This window comes from Aphanomyces astaci, assembly GCF_000520075.1.
Source record: "Aphanomyces astaci strain APO3 unplaced genomic scaffold supercont1.10, whole genome shotgun sequence".
NCBI classification, from domain to species: domain Eukaryota; phylum Oomycota; class Saprolegniomycetes; order Saprolegniales; family Verrucalvaceae; genus Aphanomyces; species Aphanomyces astaci.
Window position 1 is genome coordinate 213,115 of NW_009798273.1, and position 17,174 is coordinate 230,288.

Here is a 17,174-nt window from a genome sequence, read left to right on the forward strand (position 1 = left end):
TTGGTTTTAATTGGGTACAAGTGGAACAATACCAACATTCTGGTAAGTAGAGATCCAGGAACTGGACACGAGAATGGGGGCGGGCGGGATGCGGTTGCTGCATGACAGCAGAGGAGCGCGATGAACCCCTGGGAACAGAACGACGACATGCATGGACATAGAGGCGAATGCATGTTCGCATTCGTGCACTTGCATGATCAAAAGATAGCATTCGATCTATGAGAGAACTAGGGCGACGGGGTGGCGGCAGGAGTGTTGTGTGGCGGCTGGAGGAGATACAAGTTAAGCTGAAGCGGCAGGGCTGGCTGGCTCGTGGACGCAATGGGAAGTAGCGCAGCAGACGCGTCATCGTTCGCGTCCGCTGGAGTTGCCAGTATCCACGACTGCTGGATGTCTTGTTCACCCACTAAGGTTTCTGGTATCGACGTGTCTTCAATCGTGCGCAGAAACATTCGAAACGTCCGTTCGTCGTGATCATTAGGCAGGGGATTTGTCAACAACGCCGCCGACAACTGCACGAGAGCGCGGCGGAAGACTTCGTCGACCTGTTCTTTGACCTCGTTCGTGATGGAGCATGCCAACAGTCGCAGTTCAAAGACGCAAGTGGTCAGGAGCGCCCCCGTTTTAGTTGACCGCACCGCCACCGAGAGCGATTCGACTCGGCCTTGCACAATCCAAGGCCGACAGCTCGCGACGACAGATCGGATGTACTCTAGTAGTCGAGGATGTCTGCATATGTGCACGGGCACGTCAAACTTCTTCCACTTGTCGTAAAGGCCTATAGGACAGCAGTTTAAAGAAGTCCATGAGGTGATGACCTCGTTGGCCACATCCTACCTGACGGGTACACGTCGGAGCGATATCTATATGGAGGAAGGGTCATGCATATGATGATCCGATACCGACGTACAAGAACTCGTGCGTGGCCACTTCGACAAACCCGACCAACGACTCGACCACCGCTTCGTCGGGCTTCTTTGTTAGTTGGGACATTTGGCACTTCATTGCCCCATTTGGCCCATAATACATGAAATAAATGAATTTTATTATTTACCAGGGCCATTTGTCACATAGTATTTCCGAAATAAATCAAGTTACCCTTATTCACCTCATGATGGCCACAGAAAATCTCATCCTGATGCAGCCTTGTCGAGTGACGGCGGACGAGCATACCTGGTACGTGTAATTGGCAGGCATGGTCCAGGCTGGCTGTATGGCAAGCAAGACAAGAAACTAGTTACCGATGTTGAGTGCGTACTGAAGTGCTTCCATTGCTCGACTGATACAGTACTAGTACTAACTAACTATACGTGATGGTGTACACGAACGACTAACTGCTACGCGGTACGGTTTTCTAACACTACAACTAACTACGAACGGTCGGTGTTCAAGCCCCAGGGGCAGCCGTGCCGTTCGGGGGATGCGACGAGGTAGTTCGCAGTCTCTTGAGCAGGCGAGCTGCGTCGGCCGTGGTGGACGACACAGAGCCGCGCTTTCGGGCCTGTCGGGGCGACGGGGTGGTGGGAGTGGCGACGCTGATGGTGGCGTCGGTCGTGGTTGGTTGGTGGGAGGAGGTGGTGGTGGTCGTTGTGGTCGTCTGGGACGTGGTGTTGTGGCCCTGCTGTGCTTGTTGCAACTCGACGAACAGGTCGCATCCGTAGTTGGCGTCGTCGTGCACTTGGAACAACGTCATGTTGACGATGGCCTGCATGGTGTGGCCGCCGACGGCGATGTCGCGAACGTTCGCTTGGGTGATCTCGTCGTCCACGACCAGCGCGGTTTTGATCGTGGACACGACGAACCGCCCTGTGAGTTCCTTTTGGAATTCGTGGCGGCAGTAGGGGCACGTGTTGCATCGCGTGAGCCATTGGCGGATGCAGTCGCTGTGGAACGTGTGGCTGCACGGCAGTGCGACCACGTTCGCTTTGTTGTCGTCCGGCATCATGCTGCTCATGCAAATGGCGCAGCTCTCGTCTACTCTTGGCACCGACGACACTGTCCATGTCGCAAGCTTTTCGAGAATGCTTTGGCTTGTGGGCTTGTACGATTTGAGGTAGGGCATGATGTACTGAATCATAAAGTTGGCCCAGTACGGGCTTTCAAACACGGTCATGACGCTGCCCACCGTGGCGGTGGGCAGCGGCTTGTACTGAACGTTCACGCTGACGTGGACGCCCTTGTTCGACTTGGTCGTGGTCTCAGGCAGCATGTTGGTGGCGTGATGGGGAATTAAGAACTGAGCTGCTGGTGCTGGTGCCCTCCAGATGGTGGGGCGAGTGAAAGGCACGATGGAAGAACGCTCTTTCGTGCATGAATAGAATTGGATGTGTAATATCTATCGCCAACCCAAATCCTTCGACTGTTTCTGGATTGAGCACAGCACTCAGCCAACATTCGAAAATAATATTCGGCGCCAAATACAATTTGCAAGACCTGCGAGTCTGTTTCGATTCGAAGAATATTATTTCTGTCGTCCCAACCTTCGACTTGATGTACGTTATAGAGTCGTGAGCGACACTGCACCATACTGAATTCAAGTATAAATCTGCTGTCTCTTGCACACCCAAGCATACCAGTATACATAGCCCCTTGACCGTCGCATCAGCGCGAGATAGCAAGCTACCCCATGGTCCTGGAAGCTCACGTTGCCTGGAAGGCGATGTAACTTGGATCTTCGTTGAGTTCACTGTATAAACTCAGTGGGCCGTTCGAACGAATCTGTCACGTCGCCCCTCAGGCCTCAGGGCGAGCTGCTAGGTAGCAGTTTTTGGTCGTTGTAGCTTGCCTCCAATGCATACGCATGGATTTTCTTGTGCGAAAGAGAGAAGTCTGTTCCAGGGAACCGTTGCCTTTCTTGCTGCCTTTCCTAGCGTTGCCCTCGCATGTGTTTGTCGATGGCTTGTTCATTGTTTGGGAGACAATGCCACCAGGGAATCCCAGTGGATAGGCACCCCCAACGCCCCATTTGTAAGCGTTTCGCAACGCTGGCACACGTCATTGGGCTCGACGTTCACACATGCGTAGGCAAATTGGAACGGCCGACGGGGCATCCAAAGATGGATTGTCCCACGAGTAATGGGGCAAACTCCACTGCGGGTGGTGTAATATCACCGTGCTCCAGCTGCAATGTTGCAACAACACGTTGTACAGTACGAAGCGATGGTCTGGTAGTATACTAGTAATGACCAAGGTATTTCGCCAGCCCATATTGTGACTGCGGTGACACCCCGCTGGACGTATCTATTGATGGGTACTCGTAGATTCTGAGGGTTGATATGTTTACAAGAGTCCCCATCTTGTGGTGTGGTTGCTTGGCGCAGTACCTGTACATACCGGTACATAAGTGTGACGGTATCCTACTGATGTTGCTGGCTGCACGGAAACACAAGGGATCCCTTGTGTGCTGTACTACAGTAGCTCAGAATAGAGACCATTCGGCTGACGCAGGTTGTTCGTCATTGATATGAATGAATGGGGTTCTGATTTCATTGACAAGTGTGACAACACCAATGATTGAGGCACTCAGCCAACAAGGGTTCCATCATTGCATAGGCCGCCCCCAATACGACCCTGTAGGACTTCTGTCGTGCATGTTCTGGCAGTTTGACCCCTGCCAGTGAATTCTGAAACCACCCTCCCACTCAACGTCCAATGAAAACCCCCGCTTCTAAATTTGGTGGTTTCGAATTTCGCAATGGCCAATCAAATGACTCCATTAAAAACCAACGGCCAATCAAACTCCGAAACTCGCGATCTTTCAATAAAGTGATTGTCATATTCGAGGTGTGCCACCCACCCACGTTTGTCGAAGCACCACTCATTGACACATTTACTGCTTCAAACTCACAGCACAGCCAACAACGATGGTCAAGATAGTTTTGCTCAGCGCTACGTCAGCGGCCCTCGCCGTCTCGTTGGTGATTGCCGCGACCCCTGGCCAATGCAAAGCCACCAAGGACTGCGCTGTATGGGGCCAAGGGTACACGTGCGTTTCGGTACAGTCCAGCATTCTGGGCCTCACTATGACATCCCAATGCGTGCTGGGCAGTGCGTGCGGTGGCAATATTCCAGGCAAATGCCCCACCTTTGGTTCGTGGTCGGGCAACTATCCAAAGATCCAACCAGTATGTGCGTTCGCCCCAGCGGAGAATTGCGTTGCCACCTCCGCTCCTGCGTCGGACGCAGAGTCTATCAACCCAGTGGCCACACCCAATCCAGCCACCGTCAACTGCTACGCCGCGACGTTTACTGCCAACAACGAATCGGTGACCGTTCAGGGGATTTACAAATGCCTTGATTCGACTATCTACACGGGCCAGAACCTTGGTGGCCTGCGCAACCTCACAGACACGCAAATGCAAGCTTGCAATGGCACTGTCACTGATTCTATCCCCAACCCGTCCCTTTGCAACGGACACGGCACATGTGCCCCTGTGGGCTCCCTTGCTTCCACGTACCAGTGCGTGTGCAACCAAGGGTACAGCACTGACGACAATTGCTTGAAAGCAACGTCGAATATTTGCGACAGTTTTGGCAGCTGTGGTCAAGGCAATTCCTGCGACCCCGGGACCGGCCTGTGCGTCTGTTCCGAGGGAACCACCGGCCCCCAATGCTCGTTGTGCGATAGCTCTCCCACAGCCTGCTCTTCGAAAGGTGTGTGCACCAGTGAAGGCAAATGCAAATGCAACGTTGGCTACCTCGGAACGTTTTGCGACAAGGTCAGCCCCTCCACCGCGTCGCCCAGTGGCAACGACAACGGAAACGGCACTGGAAATGCGGCCTCCGCGACTGTGTCGGCTGCAGTCCTCATTGTGGGACTTTTGACATGGATCTTGTAAGCAAGTACTTATACCTTCGCTACCACTCATATCCTAACGTTATTAAGGTTAACAGACCCACATTTTATTCAAAATTACCTTTGGCTTGTACCAAGACCCTATGGGCATGATATGTTGGCCGAATCACGAATGTCGTGTTGAATGCGATGCTTTGTGCTGAGCCATTAATTCTACCACATCCTTCAGGAGCTAGAAGGGTTTTCACGTTGACTTGATTTATGCTCCGAGCGGGCCATGAATTGATGTCATTAAAGTAACAAAATCCACCACGGAACGCTTAGTCCTGGCAATTTCATTTCCAGATGAGTGGCTAAAAAAGGAATGGAAAGCGATATAGCGTCCCGTGTCGTTTGGGAACCGCATGCACTTCATGTTTACCAATTCTCACTATGCCTACTTCACAGCTCTACTACATAATTCATCACGAAGTCACCTACCATGGTGTCTTGCCTCAATAATCGAAAGGAGGTTCCAACCATTTCACGGGCGTCCTTCACCTCCCGAGCGCTTCCCCTCATGCGCGTAGGTACATTAACGTCAATTTAATTAACGGGAATGGTAATTCCTTTGCCACGTCATATCGATGCAATCACTTGTTGGGCCATTCTGGCCGTGAGTTGCAATTGATGGGCGTCATTTTTCGCGACGGTTCAAGCTGGATTTGGTATTATCCGGATGTTGCGGGCATTCTTCTTGTATCCGAACAGATTTGACCTCGATTTGATTGGTCAATATAATTGTGTGCAAAGTGGTTGGTGTGGAGAGAATCGCTTGATTTGACTGGCCCGAAGTATCGGCATGGTAGCATTCCTGGTTTTTTCCTCAGAAGCACGAATATGGTACGTCATGATGATGGCCATGTTGATGGGGAGGGAACATGAGCTCAAGTGTATCTATAGCCTTCCCACAAGACCTTCCGTACCAAGACCATCTTGGCCAAGAAGCAAAAGCAAAACCGACCCATCCCACAGTGGATTCGTCTGAAGACGGGTAACACCATTCGGTACGTGTCGAATTACTCGTTGTCGTGTGCAGGCAGGCGTTCGTTCTAGCTACGTTTAGGAACATGTGTACAGGAAAAACTCATGATTGTGTGTGTGTGCTCTGTGTGTAGCTACAACGCCAAGCGCCGCCACTGGCGCCGCACCAAGCTCGGCTTGTAAGCGAGCAGGTTGCATTCGGTTCCAGCCAGGTGTATGCCACCGCAGGGATGGAAGGCATGGATGGACAGGGTGTGTGTGTATGGCTGCGGCTTGTTGGATGGGTTTGGATTACGACTTCTTGTCCATAAGCGAACGTCACACGGTCACCTTGTTCAACGTGTTCTTCCATGGTGCGCATAGATGATAGCTTTTGGGGAGAAAACGACATAATCACCAGTGAAATACACATTTTGCTTTTGTGCCTGTCGTTCATTCGCGGCCTTGTCACGTTTGGTCTCCGTTTGGTCCCCTCGATCTACCAGGCAACCACCGCCGCGCCGCCTGTAAGTCTTACACCAGCGGCTACCCGAGCAGCGAAGTAGATACACTCGCAGGGTTATCCACAGTTTGCAACCGTAACGTTATGTAGGACCTGTATGTAGATGTGGATATTGTGTGCATGATTGATTACTGGCAAATGATCACTTTCTTGGATGGTCTCATCGCGATTTTAGCTATAACGTTGGATTGGCAAACCACCAACCCCATGGGTACGCCTTAGCTCAACCCCTGTCGGTCACGTTGATGTACGTACCTGCATGTCCATTTCGATATCTGAAATGCCTCTGAACCAACCACCACCGCCTGTGATTCCATGTCGACTGTGGACCCACGCCGCCGACATTTCAAAATTCGCATGTTCCAAGTTACTGGCGACATTTGCATTTCATTGGCTGTAATTCTTCAATTTCTATCAATATCGAATATTTATGACATTTCATTGGCTTACAATTGCTTTAAGCGCTGATTATAAACCAATCTTTTGCGAAAATTCATGCAAATCCCTTTCAGAGTATCATTCGCCCAAATTGAGTGAGGGTTCGATTGCCTGTGTCAATTCAAAGTAAATGTCGGCAGTAAACCTGGAACAGACGAAGTATATCCGTATATTATGGCGCTTATTTAAAGCTGCGCTGCATGATTGCAAACAGTCCTTGGGGGTTGTCCACATGGACCCAATGGTCGGCTTTCTCGAGCAAGTGCAAATGCACTCTGTGGTGTGTTTGCGTGGCTACAGTGTCAAATCGACGGATCACGTCGCGGGTCCAGAACTTGTTGAGTTCGGCACGCACGACGTGGATGTGGGTGTTGGGGGGCGGGTGCTCCAAGATGGGCCAGCAGTCTGTGGCCAGGAACGCCTTGAACAACAATGCGACGACGGGGAGGTCCATCTTCCACACAAATCCGTCCCCCAACGGCTTCAAGTTGGTCGTCATCCACTGCGCCTGGCCAATATCAAAGCCCTTGGCTTCTAGAGTCGCCACTAGTTCCTTCTTGGTCGCGATCGGCATCGGCACCTCCATGAGCTTGGGGAGGACTACGTCCGTCGAGTTGAACGTCGCGTCTTGCGTTCGGGTGGCGTAGTCGCTTTGGGCTACAGGCCATCACACAGTGTATCATCGTTATGATGATGATGGGTAGTACTGAAAAGAATCGACGGCGCGGCGGCGGGTTCGTACATACCACAACCTGGCAACGCATCCAACACCCACGTGTGACGGGGCACCGGTCGACTTTGCCGTTGACATGCGTCCAAGTATGTCAAGGCGACTTTGCCCCCAAACGAATGGCCCACGACAACGTCCGGGGTCACATGCAGCGACTCTAGCAAGTCACTACGAGGATATATGCGACAAAGCGTTAGTGACACTTGATGGTAAATGGTTGGAGTGACATGGAAAAATGGATGTGTACATGACGTCTTGCGCGCACGCATGCAGATGATGCGGTGGGGACTTGGACGGACTGTCGCCGTGGGCTGCGTATGATTGGATTGGACACATGTATTTACGTGAAGGCATGCATACCTCGATGATCCACGCCGATGACTTGGTACTGTGGAAACGCGGTCACAATGCTGTAGACAGAGCGTGAGGTGGAGGAAAGGCGCGGCAATGCTCTGAGGAAGGATCATTAGAGCGCGAGGTGTACCGTCGAGAAAACGTAGCCCAATTGCCTTTGTTACCTACATGTCCATCATGACGTTAGATTACTCGCATGATATTGGCGGAGGAGGACTGCACCGAGAATGCCGTGCAAGACGACCACGGACTTGGTTGGAGTCGCTCCTTCCGCTTTGATCACGACATGCGCAAGGTTGCTAACGTGACGAGTAAACGAACTCGCTAGTCGGCTACATGCGCATATTCATTCGGTCAGGCTGACGTCCGTAGACGCGTCATATAGGAAGGAGGAACGTACTATCTGCTGCGACCGCCAAGTAACGACGTCCACATCATGGTTGATTATTGGAGATGCCACCTATATTAATTGTCAGGGGGTGTCCACACCATTCAATCCCTTCAAACTCGATATGCGGCGAATTCATGTTGCAATCGAAAGATCGCAAAACTGTTCGTCACAGCGCGGAACCTTCCACCACCGACGCTTCCTTCGTCGTTATGTACCTCGGGAGGACGACATGGAACTAGCAAGCGTGTGCCTATGCCAGAAGGATCTTGTTCCAAGCGCATATCGCACGTGATGTTCCTGGAACAAGCGAGGATGTGTACCCGCGTCTCCCGATTTGATGAATCACAACGGACGACGTTTCCTTCCAATACGCCATCGCGACAGAGAGATAGCTTGCTACGGTACATAGATCGTGCATGGTAAGGCCATATTATGCCATGCTCATATAGTGGCATTGCTGTCGTGGTGCACTTGCCATCGAATTCGTAAGGACAACGCGATGGCCCAAGCGCTGAGAGAATGAGCATGGGGCGTGGGTTAGTATAATTTATACTAAAACCTAAAAAATAAATAAATTTATTGTGAATTCCGGCGAATAGGCCAATAACTTAATTTTAAGTGTTTAATACGCAGGTTGTTGCATGGTGTTGTACGCAACGTTGGATGAGGCTGCGGAGCTGGTGCGATGCCGATTGCCCTTTTGCTTGCCTCGCGGGGATTCCTGCAGCATGCGCGTTAGAGTGGACACTTGGGCCCGAAAGAACGCTTCTTCTTCGATCTCTGTCATGTTCAGTCCTGCATGGAGTGGTTCCCTCCAGTAATGGCGCTGCCACGAGTGAATGGCGTTGCCCCATTCCTTGCGTTCCTTGTGGCTTGGCGCCGACAAAAGGTACTCGCCTTCGGTTCCTTCCGCGACCTGCCGACCTTTCACAAGCTGCGAGTTGCGCACTTGAACAATGAAGCTGTTCTCGCATGCAAACGCTTCGTCTGTCGTGGCCCCTCGGATCTTGAGCAATGTTCGCGTGAGGCCAAACTCTTCCACAACATCCCCGCCGCGTCGGTCCAAGAATATCACGCGGCCATCCTGCACGATACAGTAAAGGATATCGCTGGACTTCTTCCCGTGGCGGATGATGTAGCCTTCCTTGGACATGCTGTATGAGGCCCTGCCGAGGTACGTTGCGAGAAGTGTGGAATGGATGATTGTTTCTCATCTGCGGCAGAATCAATCCAATAAAATTACACGAAATTTTATATACTTCAACGAGAATATACTCTGGCAACTCAGGGAACTGATTTATATTAACGTTACAAATTTAATTATTCATCATGGTTTGTCCCACGCGGTCACTGGGCGAAACAGGTCCGTCCAGCCTTTCACAGCCGACTGCCATCCAAACGAGCGTGACAATCCAAGTCAAACCACGCACTAAGTAGCATTCAAGTCTCATACTATGCGTATAGTAGCACTCTTTGCTGCTGATAACAAGCAACACGTCCAGATCTTGTTGTTGGATCCAAGTTCTTGGTATGAGATTTCTACGCTCTCTGATTGGCTGCCTTTCTGGGACAAACACCAACGCTCCGACTCCTACGGATACGTTATCCGTACACTAAATATCGATTTGCAGAGGGTAGTATCGGTTGCGAGAGGTTCCGCCATACAACTAGCGCTTTGTATATGGACCAATAGGGTCGGGGTCAGTGTTGGCTGGTGGACAGAATCCCAATCGGTTGGAGTTTGAGGCGAATGGCATATTGAGAGGCACACATTTGGTAAACGCCCATTTTCCCCAGAAAAATGTCTGATAAAGCCCCCGTGACCGTGCGCACGCGCAAGTTTCTCCGCAACACGCTGCTGGCTCGCCGCCAAATGCTTGTGGATGTGTTGCACCCTGGCCGCCCCAACGTGCCCAAGGCCGAACTCCAAGAAAAGCTCGCCAAGATGTACAAGGTCGCGGACACCAACACCGTGTTCTTGTACGGGTTCCGCACCGCGTTCGGCGGCGGAAAGTCGTCGGGCTTTGCGTTGATCTACGACACTGTGAACGACGCCAAGAAGTTCGAACCCAAGTACCGCCTTGTTCGCGTACGTCGATCGATCATCGTCCTTCTTCGTTCCACACACATATATATATATATATGGTGCAGAGGCGCTCTTGTTGTTGTGTGTTTATGTTGTGGTGCCCAGGTGGAGAAAACAGCAAAGTCTCATATGTCGATATGTATGTAGCAAGGACTCAGCGAAAAGGTCGAGAAGTCCCGCAAGCAAATCAAGGAATCCAAGAACCGCGCCAAGAAGGTCCGTGGTGTCGGTCGCCGTATCGCCCGCCACAAGGCTAACAAGGCCAACAAGTAAGCGACTGGACTCTGTCGTTTTGCTGGGGAAGTGTGTACTGGCCGTATTAGTCTGTGCACGCCGTTTGCTATGGAAAACCACGACATTGGCATCTCTCGCGACGACTACAGCAGCGTTGGACATGGAAGCAACGAAGCTCTCTTTGGTGACATGTTAACACGATGATGTGGCCACCACAGTGGTGCCAATTTCACATATTTTGATGCGGCTAGGCTACACATGCCTACAGTGTACTGTTTGTTGTTCTTGCGCTCCTTTCATCGTTGGACAGACACATCACGACAACCTCTCGCAATACAGAGTCTCGAGACCATGCAACTAATAAGACCATGTCAAGGGCAGTTAAAAGCTAGGTAGGTAGGTACGGTAGGTAGAAGAACCATGGACCTGGCTAGCTACAGTGTAGCGATAGCGAGTGACGCTGGGCCTGGCTACCGGTACACTGTATGGCGTAGCATAGCGGGGATTTATGTCAAGGCAAGCTACAGTTTCCTTGCAAAGTACCCTCCACTTGGTGCAAAATGCGGTAGCCTGGAGCAGTGTTGACGGACGTCACCTCCTGGTCGTTGTGTGTCTGTCTAACCATTTTCAACCATGATGATCCATAGTATCCGTAATTCAACGTTTCACGCTTAAAATAGACTTGGGCGATTTCGTGGGCGCCCCATATTTGCCAGTTGCAACGTGGTGAAAGGCAGCAAGCAGTGAGCGAGCCCCGGCGTTGCCACCGACTAGCCCCCCTCCCCCTCCTTGTACCGCCACCAATACCCTCTCGCTCAATCGTCGCACGTCGGGACCTGGTAGCCTGTGCGACTGTAAATGAAGTGGTGGGGGAAACAGAGCTCCCACAACAACATCGAATGGCCAAAGTAGCATCCGAACACAGCCTGGCCGCGCACATGGACAACCACAGCAGTCTTGGGAGTACGGTCAACAGCAGCAGCGGCAGCAGTCGGCGCGACATTGCCGGGTTTAGTGGAGACGACCCCGATAAACAACCAACCGGCGACAACGACAACGAAGAAGAAGAAGCAGAAGAATATGCCGATAGCACGGCGACGGCCTTGCCGCGAGTGGGTCCGCCGCTGGACGCGCCCACAACCCATCTACACCCGAACCGCCTCGACGGGCTCAGGAAACAAAGCTCGTACAAGAACGAGAACCCGTGGAATCGACCGCGCACCGGCAAGAAGCTGTCGTTCGTGGACGAGAAGGACGCCGCCGTGCCGCTGCATGAGATCACATATTCCAAGTTCACGCACTACTCAAGGACAGCTCAGGCGGCCGCTGGTGCCGCGCCCCCCGCCGCCGGCTGCTGTTCGATCCAGTAACGACGACTATAGAAGTATGATAGGTCCAGACAACAAACAATATCACGTCCCACAAAACCACAACCAACATGTCCACGAGCGTATGGAGGTGGCTTTAATAACTTTTTGACACCCAAATATTGCCACCACCAATCAAGCCAACTTAGTTACAGCACAGTTCGACGAACGTTGCTACAGTAACGTTAGTACTCGTGAGCAATCCAACCATCACAGAGATAGCTACTGCAACATGCGACCCCCAAGTCGATTCTCGTACTTGTGCATACATTCGATCGGACTAACAAGTCAAGTATAAATTCACGGATTAAGCAAGTCCTCCTTTGCATCGACTGTAGCTAGCTGCGCCTCCAACTAGTACTACTACAGTACTACTAGTAGTCCACAACCCCATTGCGTGGTCTTAAGCTGCGTCGACAGCATCCTTTTGCACGCCAATATGACCATCCTGATCATCCTTGTCTTGCGCTGCCGTAGCTGGAGTTTGGTCAGCTTCAAACACTTGAGGTGCTTTGTCCAGTCGCGTCTCGTCGTCAGTCGAAGGCACTTGCAGCGAATATGCGACGAGGGAGCTGGTTTGCATGGGGCGCCATATCACAGACAAGACCACGACCAGCGCGTAGTTTAACACGCGGCTTCCAGCCCACAGCATCCACATGTATTCCCACGTAAATGACGGCACTTGGTTGGCATATCTACACCACGGTGGTAAACTACACAAACTTGTCATGTCCAACGTACACTGCATTTTCAAACAACGTAAACCCACACGCGATCGCGACAAATCCCACGAGCACGCCAAAGAGCCAGGTGTACATGCGCAATTTGGCCGTCTACATCGTAATCGTAAAGTACAATTGTTAAAGTACAGCCCGCACGTACTTGGCCCGTGGCCCGAAGGGTTTTGCGAGTCACAGTCAGAGACAAAAAGATCCACCCGGCAAAGCAGCAGTCTGTCGCCACCGCCAACACCTCCCAGACCAAGGGCGGCTCGGCGGTGCCTTTGGCTTGGTTGGATAGATGTACAATCTCCAAGACGCCACTCGACACGACATAACACAGCGCGAGACCAGTCACGAGAATGGTCTCGGGAACAGTCAAGTGGGGGCGCGCGAGGCCGTAGCCGAGGCACAAGATCATCGTTAGCACGCGAGCCACGAGCTTGGAAAGCACTTTCAACGCAGTGGATGCGACCACCATGGGCGGGTAGGGGCAGCAAATCGCTTGGCCGGTCGAGTTGAGGTCAACGTACGTGATAAACCACAGCAACGACTCGGCTAAACATGAAACGACCGAAGAGAGATAGATATATATGTAAGCTGGAGGGGTATATATGTAGGCTAGAGGGGGTATACCTGTCATCAAGACCAGCACCACAAGAATGAACGTGTGCAGCCGAAGGAGAGTGGACCGGTGGCACCAATACAGCCCCGCAAAGATCGTCAGGACAGACACGTACCCAAACAAGAGCAAGCCGCTACGATATCATGCTCCATGAGAGGATGGTATGTAGACAGAGTCAAGAGCATCACCTGAATGGGAGCAAGCCCCACAGAAGGCCAGGCAGGTACCCATAGCCATTTTCGAACGAGATGGCGGCGGCAATGTCGTACACGACGCCGCCTTCAAGGTCCTGAAACGGGAATAGATTGACCGTCGAGTTGTCGCCGAAGGTGAACTTGGGCCGCACGCATGTAGACACGACCACGATATGCGCGCTGGTATGCTGCACGACGAATTCCTCGCTCCCGTGCACTTGCTGGGACGTGACATCGGCGAAGACGTGGCCGACCGCGTGGTCGCCATGATAGTACTTCTCGGCGCAGAACTCCAAGGGTGGCGCAGAGCCTTCAGCCGTGTCAAAGATAGACACGGCGACGGCGAACTCCATGTCGGATGGGATCGAGGTGACGTCGACGGGTGTGGCGTTGAAGTCGACGCGAACAATCGAGTGCTTGCCTCCGGGGGCGCTAGCAAACATGCGTTCCATGGCCTTCCATCCCACTGTAGGGCCATGCACTACGTGGATGGACGCTTGGACTGCCGCGATAAGCCACAGCGTCGCTGACCATCTTGCCATCGTCGCAAGTTTCAGAGCGAAGACTGCACCAAAGCTGTAGTACTTACTACCTCTGTCCCACGTATTTGCTCCATACCACTTTTTCAGGATTTCATGGGAATATTTCAATCAATTCAAGGGTTTGTACTAATAATAGTTTGTCCTAACTTTGTGGAAGATAATATCCTAGAAAGAAAAGAGGAATGATGATCAATTTTCACCGTACTCATCAATTAGTTTTGATAATTAATATCTGATCTGAGTGTTGAATTATTCATAGATAGAGGATTTGGTTCACATACGTGGTACAGTAGAGTTTATCATAAACTATATAATATTATAGAAATTGTACGAAATAGCTGGTGAATCAATATAAGTGGGACAGAGGTAAACCTCTCTAATAGGCCAATCAGTGAGCAAGTGACTAGCATTTCATCCAATCCAAATATTCAAATGATTACGAATGAATAGGCGCCATCACATTATACACATCCAATCATTTCACTAACAATCAACAATTATAGCCAATGAAAAAACGTTCTGAATTCTATTTTTACAATGGGATGGTAGGATCTTAATCTTGAACTGACTATATGGCAGTTTTTTCATTTATTCCGTACATCAAGCACCGACACCACCTCGGCGCCCAACGTCAGGATGAAAGGACGCTCAGACTACATAAAGGTGAGCAATGAGGTATGAATCGCAGAGACGACTTTGAGAGCTCCACCCAGTGCATGTATGTCTGCATGCATATGGACGAGAGCTCTTCCAGGAACTCCAACAGACGACGACTCATCACGGGACATGTAGCCAGACGATGAGGAAGCCTCGCTCATGACAGACCGACAACAACAACAGGTTCGCTCCCTTCCGTGCTGAGTTGGATCCACAATTGACACTTGTGTAGCGCGAGATGAACAAACAGGACGAAGACCTGGACGTGCTGCACGGCGCCGTGAAGAAGCTGGGGGTTATGAGTGGCAACATCAGTACCGAGCTCGACATTCAAAACAAGTACACAAAGCGTCCATGATATCGCCGTATGTTGTAATGACCCGTCGTCATGCATTAGGATGTTGGACGAAGTGAACTCCGAGACCGACCGTGCCCAGGAGAACTTGGACATGATCACAAAGAAGACCCGGGAACTCATCAAAGAAGCAGGTGCAAACGAACTCTTCCCCCTTCGTCCTCCTCCTCAACACCGCCATCTCATCGACGGACATACGTAGGAGGCATGAAGAACATGTGCATCATCATCGGACTGAGTTTACTGCTCGTGATCCTCACATATTTGGTGATTATGACTTAACGATTGAGAAAGTTATGGATTGGAAACTCGAGTTGCGTGGCAATGCGTTCGACAAAGTCGTAGTCGGCCAAGCACCGCAGCTTGATGTCGTCCAGTTCGTCGCGCGGGGACAGCCGCTGCAGGACCCGCATGCGCACGAGCATGCCGATCTATGTACCCATCGAAACACATTCCCACGATATCATCATGAGCAACTTCGTATGTCTGTCAGTCGAGCATCCTTCCACCAACGACGTACCTGCGCAAATGCTTCCCGCCGCGACATGGGTCGGCTGTCCACTCGGCTTTCGCTGTCAAACGTCGTCGACGGATCTACTTCGTCGTGGATACTGTAGTAGATGGCCAAGAGGCGCTGCAATGGAAACGCCTTGGGCCCGATCAGCTGCGGCGGCAGCACCCCCCCCCCTCGTTTGGAAGATAATTTCTACTCGCGGCACCACCATCACCAGGATACATGGAAAACCATGGTGCATATATGCATATTCAACGCACGTACAGACGACGACGGTGGGGCAGAGCTGGGTGTGGCTGTGCTTCGACCGCGCTTCTTGTTTTGCCGCGTGGCCGTGGTGAAGAACGCCATGTCGCTCTCTTGGGGATTGAATGACGCCAAGTAGCTCGCGAGCACGAGCAAGAGGCTGCCGCGGGGCAGGTTGACGCGGTGACTCGCGTCGTCGTGATGGACCGGATGCTTGCCCGCCATGGGTTTCGCAGTGTCCGGGACGCTACATGAGATGGACGCGGGGGTCGTCGTCGCCGACGGCAGCGCGGTCGTGTGGTTCCATTGCGCTTTGACGCGGCTCTGGGTCTGCTGCACCAAGCTCTTGTGGGCTGCTTTGTCGACTGTACACAAAACCAAATGAGGAATGCAGGTGGTTGAAGGAGAATGATGATCCTTGTCGAGTGATGGTCTCTGGTGGATGGACGTACCGTGATTCGTGGCATCCTCTGGATCGTACTGCGCGTCGAAGAGAGGGAGCAACTCGAGGACGCGATACCGAAAGTCGATCCAGTCGTGGCAGTCGTGCTCGAAGAGACCGTGGAGGAACTGGATCCATGCGCGGAATGGGGTTTCGCGGCGCCACATACGCAGCTGCAGGACGAGAATGTCCGCGACGTCGTCGGGGGTGTACAATGGGAGGTGCACGAACGCTGGGGTATGCGGCGACAGCAGTTTGTCGAGCCGCGACGAGATGTTGCGAGTGACAAGCACGAAGCTGAGTCGTACGGACACGTGGAGCTAGCTCAGAAGTGAGGATGAAAAACCAGCGTTAGAAGGAAGACACGAACTTCGTGTGGCAGACGCAGCAAGCTCGAGAGCAGATCGGCCATGCCCCGGGTTAGTAACTGATCGACATTGTCGACGGCCACGACGAGACCCTTGTTCCTTGCAATCTTAGTCAAGCATTGCAGAAACCCAAGGAAAGTCAAGTTGTGGTATCCATCCACGGCGGGTTGCAGCTGGAACGACGCGGAGAGTTCGTCGGGCTGCATCCTCGCCATGGGATCGATCTAAGGAATGTACATAACATGGTGTAGCAGTATATGACGGAATGGAAGATGAAAGGTGTACTTGGCGAAGGATGTCGGTGAACAGTTGACGACGAGAGTATACGGTGGTGCAGTCGACAAACGCTGTGAACGCAATCGATGACGTACGCTGGAGCGTCTGCAGCGCCAAGCGCACCAAGCTGCTCTTCCCAGTCGAGTTGTACCCATAGACGACGACGAGGGGTACCATCGACATGCACGTCATGGGAAGGAACGGGTCGTCCTCGACTTGGCCACCTAGCAATGCCACCAGCGACGTCAACTGCGCATCGCGACCCAGCATTCCGCGCGCAAACCCAAATCCACTTTGTAATATATTATCCGGTACT

At 52.0% G+C, this 17,174-nt stretch overlaps 11 protein-coding genes across 12 annotated transcripts; 4 read left to right on the forward strand and 7 right to left on the reverse strand.

Moving 5' to 3' along the window:
• Positions 1-57: 57 nt before the first annotated feature.
• On the reverse strand, positions 58-994 carry H257_05325 (the record flags this gene model as incomplete). Of its 2 annotated transcripts, XM_009830167.1 has the most annotated exons (3): positions 58-778; positions 838-863; positions 911-994. In XM_009830167.1, coding segments are annotated over 3 exons (661 nt in total), but the record flags the coding sequence as incomplete, so codon positions are not given. The 2 variants fall into 2 exon arrangements, with proteins under 2 accessions (XP_009828469.1, XP_009828470.1); XM_009830168.1 differs by having other exon boundaries at positions 838-994.
• Positions 995-1,061: 67 nt separating this feature from the next.
• Positions 1,062-2,329, reverse strand: H257_05326 (hypothetical protein). Its single transcript, XM_009830169.1, has one exon. It carries the CDS (start codon positions 2,207-2,209, stop codon positions 1,388-1,390), a length of 822 nt encoding a protein of 273 aa, XP_009828471.1. The 5' UTR covers positions 2,210-2,329; the 3' UTR covers positions 1,062-1,387.
• Positions 2,330-3,792: 1,463 nt separating this feature from the next.
• On the forward strand, positions 3,793-4,923 carry H257_05327 (hypothetical protein). The gene has a single exon (XM_009830170.1). The coding sequence runs from the start codon at positions 3,864-3,866 to the stop codon at positions 4,836-4,838; it is 975 nt and encodes a 324-aa protein (XP_009828472.1). The 5' UTR covers positions 3,793-3,863; the 3' UTR covers positions 4,839-4,923.
• Positions 4,924-5,276: 353 nt separating this feature from the next.
• Positions 5,277-6,001, forward strand: H257_05328 (60S ribosomal protein L39; the record flags this gene model as incomplete). Its single annotated transcript, XM_009830171.1, has 3 exons — positions 5,277-5,360; positions 5,738-5,841; positions 5,953-6,001. The coding sequence occupies 3 exons, from the start codon at positions 5,277-5,279 to the stop codon at positions 5,999-6,001; spliced, it is 237 nt and encodes a 78-aa protein (XP_009828473.1).
• Positions 6,002-6,904: 903 nt separating this feature from the next.
• H257_05329 (hypothetical protein) lies at positions 6,905-8,295 on the reverse strand. The gene is made up of 7 exons (XM_009830172.1): positions 8,243-8,295; positions 8,065-8,174; positions 7,973-8,006; positions 7,849-7,898; positions 7,736-7,799; positions 7,505-7,656; positions 6,905-7,415 (listed from the first exon to the last, which is right to left on the reverse strand). The coding sequence occupies exons 1-7, from the start codon at positions 8,278-8,280 to the stop codon at positions 6,940-6,942; spliced, it is 924 nt and encodes a 307-aa protein (XP_009828474.1). The 5' UTR covers positions 8,281-8,295; the 3' UTR covers positions 6,905-6,939.
• Positions 8,296-8,805: 510 nt separating this feature from the next.
• H257_05330 (hypothetical protein) lies at positions 8,806-9,443 on the reverse strand. The gene has a single exon (XM_009830173.1). The coding sequence runs from the start codon at positions 9,384-9,386 to the stop codon at positions 8,856-8,858; it is 531 nt and encodes a 176-aa protein (XP_009828475.1). The 5' UTR covers positions 9,387-9,443; the 3' UTR covers positions 8,806-8,855.
• A 509-nt stretch (positions 9,444-9,952) lies between these two features.
• Positions 9,953-10,789, forward strand: H257_05331 (40S ribosomal protein). The gene is made up of 2 exons (XM_009830174.1): positions 9,953-10,322; positions 10,467-10,789. The coding sequence occupies exons 1-2, from the start codon at positions 10,035-10,037 to the stop codon at positions 10,590-10,592; spliced, it is 414 nt and encodes a 137-aa protein (XP_009828476.1). The 5' UTR covers positions 9,953-10,034; the 3' UTR covers positions 10,593-10,789.
• A 479-nt stretch (positions 10,790-11,268) lies between these two features.
• Positions 11,269-12,038, reverse strand: H257_05332 (hypothetical protein). Its single transcript, XM_009830175.1, has one exon. The coding sequence runs from the start codon at positions 11,696-11,698 to the stop codon at positions 11,369-11,371; it is 330 nt and encodes a 109-aa protein (XP_009828477.1). The 5' UTR covers positions 11,699-12,038; the 3' UTR covers positions 11,269-11,368.
• A 152-nt stretch (positions 12,039-12,190) lies between these two features.
• H257_05333 (hypothetical protein) lies at positions 12,191-14,071 on the reverse strand. Its single transcript, XM_009830176.1, has 5 exons — positions 13,453-14,071; positions 13,276-13,397; positions 12,803-13,197; positions 12,662-12,753; positions 12,191-12,615 (listed from the first exon to the last, which is right to left on the reverse strand). The coding sequence occupies exons 1-5, from the start codon at positions 13,998-14,000 to the stop codon at positions 12,324-12,326; spliced, it is 1,449 nt and encodes a 482-aa protein (XP_009828478.1). The 5' UTR covers positions 14,001-14,071; the 3' UTR covers positions 12,191-12,323.
• A 565-nt stretch (positions 14,072-14,636) lies between these two features.
• H257_05334 (hypothetical protein) lies at positions 14,637-15,214 on the forward strand (the record flags this gene model as incomplete). Its single annotated transcript, XM_009830177.1, has 4 exons — positions 14,637-14,675; positions 14,793-14,840; positions 14,890-14,996; positions 15,055-15,214. 4 exons carry the CDS (start codon positions 14,637-14,639, stop codon positions 15,212-15,214), a joined length of 354 nt encoding a protein of 117 aa, XP_009828479.1.
• A 76-nt stretch (positions 15,215-15,290) lies between these two features.
• On the reverse strand, positions 15,291-17,128 carry H257_05335 (hypothetical protein; the record flags this gene model as incomplete). The annotated part of the gene is made up of 6 exons (XM_009830178.1): positions 15,291-15,443; positions 15,533-15,718; positions 15,791-16,137; positions 16,225-16,534; positions 16,585-16,806; positions 16,868-17,128. The coding sequence occupies 6 exons, from the start codon at positions 17,126-17,128 to the stop codon at positions 15,291-15,293; spliced, it is 1,479 nt and encodes a 492-aa protein (XP_009828480.1).
• Between the last annotated feature and the right edge of the window lie 46 nt (positions 17,129-17,174).

Bases quoted from the DNA above. Each gene is read 5' to 3' on its own strand.
- H257_05326 (XM_009830169.1), bottom strand. From the start codon at position 2,209: ATGCTGCCTGAGACCACGACCAAGTCGAACAAGGGCGTCCACGTCAGC.
- H257_05327 (XM_009830170.1), top strand. From the start codon at position 3,864: ATGGTCAAGATAGTTTTGCTCAGCGCTACGTCAGCGGCCCTCGCCGTC.
- H257_05329 (XM_009830172.1), bottom strand. From the start codon at position 8,280: ATGATGTGGACGTCGTTACTTGGCGGTCGCAGCAGATA. The intron at 8,175-8,242 runs GTACGTTCCTCC...ATGCGCATGTAG, and splicing joins CTTGGCGGTCGCAGCAGATA to CCGACTAGCGAGTTCGTTTA. The intron at 8,007-8,064 runs GTGCAGTCCTCC...ATGGACATGTAG, and splicing joins CGTCTTGCACGGCATTCTCG to GTAACAAAGGCAATTGGGCT.
- H257_05330 (XM_009830173.1), bottom strand. From the start codon at position 9,386: ATGTCCAAGGAAGGCTACATCATCCGCCACGGGAAGAAGTCCAGCGAT.
- H257_05331 (XM_009830174.1), top strand. From the start codon at position 10,035: ATGTCTGATAAAGCCCCCGTGACCGTGCGCACGCGCAAGTTTCTCCGC. The intron at 10,323-10,466 runs GTACGTCGATCG...ATATGTATGTAG, and splicing joins CCAAGTACCGCCTTGTTCGC to CAAGGACTCAGCGAAAAGGT.
- H257_05332 (XM_009830175.1), bottom strand. From the start codon at position 11,698: ATGGGTTGTGGGCGCGTCCAGCGGCGGACCCACTCGCGGCAAGGCCGT.
- H257_05333 (XM_009830176.1), bottom strand. From the start codon at position 14,000: ATGGCAAGATGGTCAGCGACGCTGTGGCTTATCGCGGCAGTCCAAGCG. The intron at 13,398-13,452 runs GTGATGCTCTTG...ATGATATCGTAG, and splicing joins TGGGGCTTGCTCCCATTCAG to CGGCTTGCTCTTGTTTGGGT. The intron at 12,616-12,661 runs GTACGTTGGACA...ACCGTGGTGTAG, and splicing joins ACGTTGTTTGAAAATGCAGT to ATATGCCAACCAAGTGCCGT.